The sequence below is a fragment of the Anopheles funestus genome, chromosome 3RL (genome assembly GCF_943734845.2).
Source record: "Anopheles funestus chromosome 3RL, idAnoFuneDA-416_04, whole genome shotgun sequence".
NCBI lineage: Eukaryota > Metazoa > Arthropoda > Insecta > Diptera > Culicidae > Anopheles > Anopheles funestus.
Window position 1 is genome coordinate 4,175,070 of NC_064599.1, and position 7,892 is coordinate 4,182,961.

Here is a 7,892-nt window from a genome sequence, read left to right on the forward strand (position 1 = left end):
ACTGAAGAAAAATCCTCAAAAACTGGGACTTCATATAAACTCCATGCTCTTTTTTGTGGACTCTCGCCCGCAGCCAACCACGCACAGTATCATCAGTGTACGAATCCTTGGAACAAATCACAACTAATTAGCTAACCTGCAAGGAATTCAACCTTCATTTCGGAACGGCCAATTGCAAAAATCAACATTCCCTGGTGAAGCGCTCCCGTTGGGCATTCGTGATGGCGAAAGGTGACATCCCGAACAATCGAGGCCAACAGGCTCGAAGGCGTCTAACGCAAGCCGGCATCCTGCAGGCCTGTGAAACGACACCATTGACAGCAATTATCATTACGAAGCAAATGCGAAATAACTAGAATTATGCAATAATTTTCCACCAGCACATCGTCCACTTTAAGGTCTGTAACTGCAAAGCTTAAAAAATAAATGAAAACCTTCTCGACGGAGGAAACATTACAAAAAAGAGTTCGGTTTCTTTTCGCACCGAAAAGATTCGTCATACTAGGCAGTCAGACATGGCTGGCTTACCATGGTTTACCACCCTAAATTCCTGTTGCAGCTGTTGACAGGCCTTCTTTACCGTGTCTGCCGTGCATTTTTGCGGGCCGGCCGCAAACAATCAAATTAAATGGCCACATGCCCGTCAGGCCGAACCACGGGGTAATGAAGAAGCTGCCGAACATTAAGCTTAAGCTTAAGAACCACCCTGCACTCTCCCCCCCTACTCAGTCCCATGTAAGATCCACCAAAGACACAAAAAAAGTGTACGAAAGTGCTGTTCATGTCCGGTGCTTGCAACTTCGCGCGTAAGAACGGCGGCTGCTAAACGACTGTCGGCATTGCTGCGGAGTGCATTCGCTTCTAGTTGATGCTGTTGCTTTCCATCACGGTGCTACAAAGATCGCGCCTCCCGGGCTAATCTGCTTACCAAACAAAGCCCCCAAAGAGGCAGTGCAACCTAACAACGCTCGAGGGGTAAGAACTAAACAAGAGCAACCAGAATGCATTCAATACGATGCGCTTCATTCTGCTCTTACGAATTTAGCAAAACAGTCAGCAGCAATTCTTCATCTCGAATGTGGTCTGGAATGAAGGTTTGGTTCGCGAGTTTCGTGATGCAGAAATTACGCACAAACCACAAGGGTTCCGATAGTAGAACGCCAAAACAATCAGGCGCGCTTAGTTGTGGCCAATTAATAATGAGCGAAAGACCGTTTCTGCCAAATCGTGCCAAAGGATGATACCGCGGTTGATTAAATTATGATGAAGTTATGCTGAAGCAGGTAATGGTTCCATTTTTGAGAAATTTCGAGTGATGTGGTGCATAACATTCAATTTTTAAATTTATTGGCATTAAAGAACGTCTACACCGCTTTATCCATTGTTAGTTGATATATTGGTTTTGAACTCAGAATGTTCTTAGTCGTTATGAATATTGAGATCAGATTTTCATATTTGGATAATCTCAGACGTTTGGAAAGATCCATTACTTGGAGTCCTTCGAGAGACTTCGGATCCCGACTAGGTAGCCGAGTCAACAACTGATATAAACGAGGATCCCAGGATATTAAGAAGTTAATATGGACAGGCTCAAGGTCCGCAATGGACACGATCTTTGGAATATCCTGACGATACGCTATTCCGATCGTGGCGAATACCAGAAGGAGGCAGTCGTTGCGACTCATGTTGAGAATGCCAAAGAAATGCTCTACCAGGAAAAAGCTTGTCAGCGACCACTTTGGCTTGAAGGGAATAGGATCACCTTGTAGATCAGGATCAGGAAAAAATTCTTCTTTGATCACAGCTCAAAGTTGTCAAAAATCAAAGCTGTTGAAGGACATTGATACGGATAATATTTTCATTAATAAACGATTAACAAATATCCAATGTCAAAATAAAACAAAACTTTTGAATACCTACCCATAAGAATAATTGAATTAAATATAAAAATGATTAATTTCACAAACAAATTTATAATTTAATTTTCTAGTGAAACATCTAAACATTACTTTCGAAAATAGTCAAAATAGAGCGAAACATATAATTTCCCTGCAAAACTGCTTGGTTGGTTCTCGTTTGGTCAGATTATTTGCTAACGGAATCAAGCTTCCTGAACGATATGGATATCATTATCATAAGAGTTGCTTGGTGGAAAAAAATGATCCAGAAACATCAAGAATCACAACAACAAAAAATCGAAAGTAAACGATCGGCCAACGATTGAATCAAAAAAACGGAACGACTGAAACCTTCCAAGAAATTGTTGGCAGCGATCGCAAGAGACTTATTGAAATTCAAATTTTATCAACCCTATTAAAAGTATCGCGCCCAATTTAAGAAAACACACTCCGAGGCGCTTCCCATCGATCCCGTTTTGTGTGCATTTTTTTTTTTTTTTTTTTGTTAATGTTTCTTCTCATAGTCCTTTTTTTGCCGAAGCATCCTTATCGAATGCGAGATGACCGGGAACGATCAAGACGATTGAAGAATTTTAATCTTCCCTTTGAATCACGCTACGGAAACGACCCATCCTTCCATCGGACGAGTCGTGCACAGCGAAGGACAGGTTGCGTTATGAACGGTGCAATAAAAACGAGTCGTGTGCCGTTGGACGGAAACTTTCGCTTCGTCGTTTTACCTTGATCATGATAATCAGTGGGGGATCAAGCCGGTTAGAGGCCCTAGGCAGAATAGCTATTGGAGGCCCATATCTATAAAATCTTACTTCCTATATTTCTGATGAAAAGTTATTAACTTACCTGGTAAACGAAAGTTTGAAAGCTGTTTGGCACTATAAACAACCAACACATACATTTTTTTCTCTACTTAAAAGCACATACACCATTTAATGCACTTTCGCATATATAAAACGCCACACTCACCTACATTTTGGCCACATTTTTCTGCACATGATTTTACGCAATAAGCAATAAGCTCATTGAGAAATAGATTTAAGCTTTTTGGCACCAAAAAAAACAACCAACACTTACACCTATCTTCTCTGCACAAAGGCCCATACACCCTTCAAAGCACTTTGGCACATTTAATACACAACAAACGCCTATAATGGCCACATTTTTCACGCAATAAACGAATCACGATTTGATTTCATTAAAGGACATCACTATTTGCACCAAAAAAATAACCAACACCTAAATTTTTTTTCTACGCAAAAAGGCACATACACACTTTAATGCGCTTAAGCACATTTAAAACACAACACTCGCCTATAATGGCCACATTTTTCGATACGCGATTTCACACACTAAGCAATAAACTGATTCACAAATGAACATAACTTTTTTCACCAAACACTTTTTGAAACACACGTACAACACAGGCGCAACACACGAACAACACAAATGCAAATAATATGCAAGCTTAGAACACGCATTAGTACACGCACTGACTAAAAATGTCCTAACACTCACACACACAGATAAGCGCGAGATGGATCATAGCTTGTTATCAATACACTTAGATCCCGAAACTGGATTGATGATTCTATCCCAAAAGAGATCCCACACACACTACCTCAATACACCTTCTGCAATGGCGTCTTTCGAGCGTCACTTTTAGCTTTCTCGCTTTTTGCACAATCTTGAACGATTTATTCAATAAATTAGCGATGAAAGTTGAGTTTATTGAAATCATTAGCTTTGGAAGACAACACTTATTGTGTTTTTTTGGAGTTCGTCCACTTTTACACCGCGAAATTCTATCATTTACACTCACTCACTGACACAACCCAAGCCGACGCTGAGAACAATTGGACCACGTGGTTTTGCAATCTTTGCTGTTTTACAGCACATTAACAGACGAATTGTTATACTAAACTTTCTTTTTGTATCATCAAAGAAAGGACATCACTTTTTGGCACCCAAAAAGAACAAATTTTGCCGATTTTTCTATGAACAAAGGGAAGCCGCTTCCCGCACAATACCGGATTACACTCATTACTCATACGCACCGCTGCCCGATCGCTACTGATCACACTTTCACTTTATCTCATGATAATTAGCTCATCCGCTTCGTTATCACGACACACCTACACAACTGTAATTAGCGAAGCGGCTCGCGCTCCTTCGGTACACACTTCGGCCCTCTTTAACAGACGAATGGAAAAGCTTTGTAAAAAAAACTCTTTGCTCCTGTCGATCAAATTCGTTCTTGCATTTATGATTTAGAAAATGTAGGCATATAAGCACTTTTTAATAACTTAAAAAAGCTATTGTTATGATTAGTAGGAACACGTTTTTAAAGGAGATTTAAAACTCTTCCTTAAGCATGGTAGGGATCATCAAGCGATGGATCATACCAAAATTGCACATGGTAGTGTCTTGCTTAACTAAACCAAACCCATACAGTGATTTATTATTGCCGAATTAATTAAAGTAATTAGAATTTTAAAAAAATATCCCGAAGTGCCCGAGATGAGTGAAAAATTTTAATTTCGGCGAAAATTTTAAACTTCATTGTTGTTGTTGTTGGTTTGAAATATTTCATTTTTATTTTGCAGGAAAAAGTGTTCATCGAGTGCGACGGTGTAGCATACTTTTGGGCGAATGATTCCAGAAAGTACGCATCCCGGGTTCTTTCGAGCACGAAGATGCATCCGTTAAAGTAAAAAAAAACATGTAAAAAGAACAATTTTATATAATCCGAAACATTTTTTTAATTTTTGGGACATTTTATCATAAGAACTTACTTACCTATCACTTCAACCTGAGCTACCACAGTCCCATAGTGGTCCTATTCAGCTAGTTCTGTTGCTGATTATTCCCGCATTCGATTCACCGGCAAGCATATTGAATTATACATTTCTTACCCCGACATAAATTATACATCACCGTGAAAATGTTACACCCAATCCGTATATCAATGTTGTTATTGAAACAGTTTTATTACGTACCGGGTGAAACACACATAAAACTAAGCGATGAGAAAACGGGACGCTATGCGGGACCAAAATGCGCATGCGTTGTACACTCACAACGCTTCCAGGAATGTTATCAGTCCATCGTATTTTTCGTCAGTTGCCGAACACGGCACAAAGCGTATCCTTTGTCCGAGCTGCTCAAACTCAAAATCCACTCCGGCAGATTTGCCTAAAAATGTATCCGACGACGAACTGTTATCGACCGATTGCAGTTGATTTCGCCTGGTCTGCCGAACGATATTGCTGCAAAAAAAGAAAATTAAGCCAGTTAGACCAACATTCAACTAGCAGCAGCAACATGCCGTGTGACATACATTTCCTTTTCCAGCATGCTCTTGATGGCAGTTTCACTCTTGGCCAGCGTTTCGTCCTGTTTGTTACACAACACAACGACCGGAACTTTAGTGGTAGCTTTGTCCGCTAAAATTGTGTACAGGAAGCTGAAAAAGAAAAGTCCAGCTCTCATTACTGGTGAAACTTTTGCTTCTGCTGTCGTCTCCTCAGCAAACACTTACTCCGCAACATCCCGGATATCTTTCTGTACCGTTACACTATCGATCATGTACACGATAGCCTTTGCCATGTTTTTATACTCGTCAAAGAACTTGCCCCGCAATCGTTCATGGCCGGGCACATCGACCATCTTCAGTTCACGGCCCTTTCCCGTCTTGAAGCTTCCCACATTCTCCTTCATCGTTGTATACGTTTCGCGACCACCGCCAAGACATAAACTGGTAAACAGGAACGTTTTGCCCGAATCGCACAGCCCGGTGAATAGTACCGCCGATCGCACGGTCTTCTTGCGTTTCCATAGGAACAGCACCACTGTTGAACGATTGAAATGTATGTAGCGAGAGTGCATGGCATGTGCTTGTTGCTTGCGGCTTCTTACCAAAAGTTAGCAGGACCACTGCAAGTGCTATCAGTACCGGCGTATAGTCTAGGTCTCCCAGCTTAATGGAAGCACGAGCCGATGATTTTCTGTTGTCTTTCTCCATCTTTTCCGATCGCAAGTTTTCCGATGCAGCTTCCGCTGAAAACAGAAACAGAGAGCCACAGTTCGTTCCGAAGAGATGACAGTTTACGCTAACGTCATCTATTCGTGGAATCGAATTTGACAATGTCAAAAAATCAGGGATAAAAAATATGTAAACAAACAAACTGTCACCGGTGGGTGTTTGCAAGGCCACAGGAAACAAATAATAAACACAGAACAACAATCGACGCAATTTGTGCTGGAAAAGTGCTTAAAAAGTTAATGAAACAGTAAATCTGCACAACGCATTGTTACTAACCGCTTTGTACGCAAGATGACTAATCCCGTTCTTACGGCAGAACTTTCACTAAGAAGCTTTTACATTTTCAATTCAGCGTTCGGACCCAAAGAGGGCGAGGTAAGATTGTGAGACATGCGAGATATCGATTTGCAACTTTTTACCCACTTGTTATATCTTTAGGAAGAGAAGAAGGTGCTGTTTTATCATCCTCACGATACCGACATAGACACTAAAATAAAGGACGTTGGTTTAAGTGAAGCTATCATCAAATTCAGCAAGTATGTAGCAGCTGACGTCGCTCCTGCCATAGTGAATAATTTGTATTTGTCCTTTATCGTAGCACATTTACCAAAGATGACAGCGTACAGACGATGCACACGCAGAAGACTTGCCAGTTTTACTACCAACCCGAATCCGGCTACTGGATGATCATGACTCTGAACGTTCCGTTCGATCGCAAGACGCGTGACACGGGTGACTACAATGAATACCACGGGGATACGATACATGATACAATCTTCCAATCGGTACTGCGTCAATCGTACCGTATGTTCCACATGTTCCACGGCACGTTTTTAGACAATCTGCAACCGAACGAAGAGCTGGATGCACAGGCCAATCTAATCGGCAAGCTGGAAGCCTTCTATCAGAGCTACATACTGCATCTGCAGATGAAGAAGTGTGATGTCGTGGATGCGTTCGGAAGCGTACAGTATTTGCCCCTGAATCAACTGCTCTTCCTGCGTGTGCAGAACTTTATCAACATGATTGAGGCCACCTTTGTGCCAATCAAGCATTGCATTTTCCTGTACAGCGATCAGGTGGTATGGAGCGGAATTAGTCCAACCGATCTGTACACGCTGTACGAGTACTTTCACAGTCCCATGTTCGATCATCTGGCACAATCGAAGCAAACGCGACCTGCTTACGTGACTGAGAAAGGGAAAATCAAACGCTACACACTGATGGTGTGCCGTAAGGTGCAGAACATTTCCTTGTGTCTGCTGCTCGACGACAGTGAGGTAGAGAACGAGCAGTCGCTCTATTTGGAACTGAATGCGGTCGTAAATCCGCAGCTAACAAGCATTTCCTCCGACATTAGTCAGCATCTGCAGAGCAGTGGTGAATCCAGCTATACTTTCGGTTGCACAAGCAGCAAGGACGATTCGGCAACGGCACCAAAGTTTATATTCTTCAACGAGCTTAATCTGCAGCACCGTGGTACGGTACGGTTGGGCCAGATGCAGTACCAATCGGTTACAGGCAGTGGGCTTCCGAACGATGTAATGAACCTGATCGTCGATCTTTTGGATGACGTGCGAAGCAATCGATCGAACGTGATGGACGAGACGATCGTAAAGACGCACGACGATTATTGGATTGTGAAGCGCAGCTGCAACTCCCGGCATGTGTTTATCATCCTCAACAAAAGCTCCACCCTAATCGACGTGACCGAGGAGACGAAGAAAATATTGGACCAGCACGTGAAGGGAATCTTTTTCTAGTGCCCAAACGTGTTCTGTCAATAGGCAAATTCCAGTCTTTCCGACTAGTTCTCCCTTTACTGCATCAAATGCAAGACGAGCTGTTGAATTCCATTCATTATAAAGATGCAAAATATATAAAAATAAAATAAAGTAAATTAAAACTCTTACTCAAACCTCGAAATGCATCCG

At 41.8% G+C, this 7,892-nt stretch overlaps 2 protein-coding genes across 2 annotated transcripts; one reads left to right on the forward strand and one right to left on the reverse strand.

Moving 5' to 3' along the window:
- Nucleotides 1-4,878: 4,878 nt before the first annotated feature.
- Nucleotides 4,879-6,052, reverse strand: LOC125772180 (signal recognition particle receptor subunit beta). Its single transcript, XM_049443634.1, has 4 exons — nt 5,832-6,052; nt 5,455-5,764; nt 5,254-5,379; nt 4,879-5,182 (listed from the first exon to the last, which is right to left on the reverse strand). The coding sequence occupies exons 1-4, from the start codon at nt 5,935-5,937 to the stop codon at nt 4,990-4,992; spliced, it is 735 nt and encodes a 244-aa protein (XP_049299591.1). The 5' UTR covers nt 5,938-6,052; the 3' UTR covers nt 4,879-4,989.
- A 46-nt stretch (nt 6,053-6,098) lies between these two features.
- Nucleotides 6,099-7,864, forward strand: LOC125772144 (vacuolar fusion protein CCZ1 homolog). The gene is made up of 3 exons (XM_049443574.1): nt 6,099-6,333; nt 6,397-6,494; nt 6,557-7,864. The coding sequence occupies exons 1-3, from the start codon at nt 6,250-6,252 to the stop codon at nt 7,719-7,721; spliced, it is 1,347 nt and encodes a 448-aa protein (XP_049299531.1). The 5' UTR covers nt 6,099-6,249; the 3' UTR covers nt 7,722-7,864.
- Nucleotides 7,865-7,892: the final 28 nt, after the last annotated feature.

What these genes read in the sequence shown, in the direction of transcription:
- LOC125772144 (XM_049443574.1), top strand. Translation starts at nt 6,250, where the DNA reads ATGACTAATCCCGTTCTTACGGCAGAACTTTCACTAAGAAGCTTTTAC. An exon ending in TCGGACCCAAAGAGGGCGAG is followed by an intron (nt 6,334 to 6,396) that starts GTAAGATTGTGA and finishes TTATATCTTTAG; the next exon opens with GAAGAGAAGAAGGTGCTGTT. An exon ending in GCTATCATCAAATTCAGCAA is followed by an intron (nt 6,495 to 6,556) that starts GTATGTAGCAGC and finishes CCTTTATCGTAG; the next exon opens with CACATTTACCAAAGATGACA.
- LOC125772180 (XM_049443634.1), bottom strand. Translation starts at nt 5,937, where the DNA reads ATGGAGAAAGACAACAGAAAATCATCGGCTCGTGCTTCCATTAAGCTG. An exon ending in AGTGGTCCTGCTAACTTTTG is followed by an intron (nt 5,765 to 5,831) that starts GTAAGAAGCCGC and finishes ATCGTTCAACAG; the next exon opens with TGGTGCTGTTCCTATGGAAA. An exon ending in GATATCCGGGATGTTGCGGA is followed by an intron (nt 5,380 to 5,454) that starts GTAAGTGTTTGC and finishes TTTCTTTTTCAG; the next exon opens with CTTCCTGTACACAATTTTAG.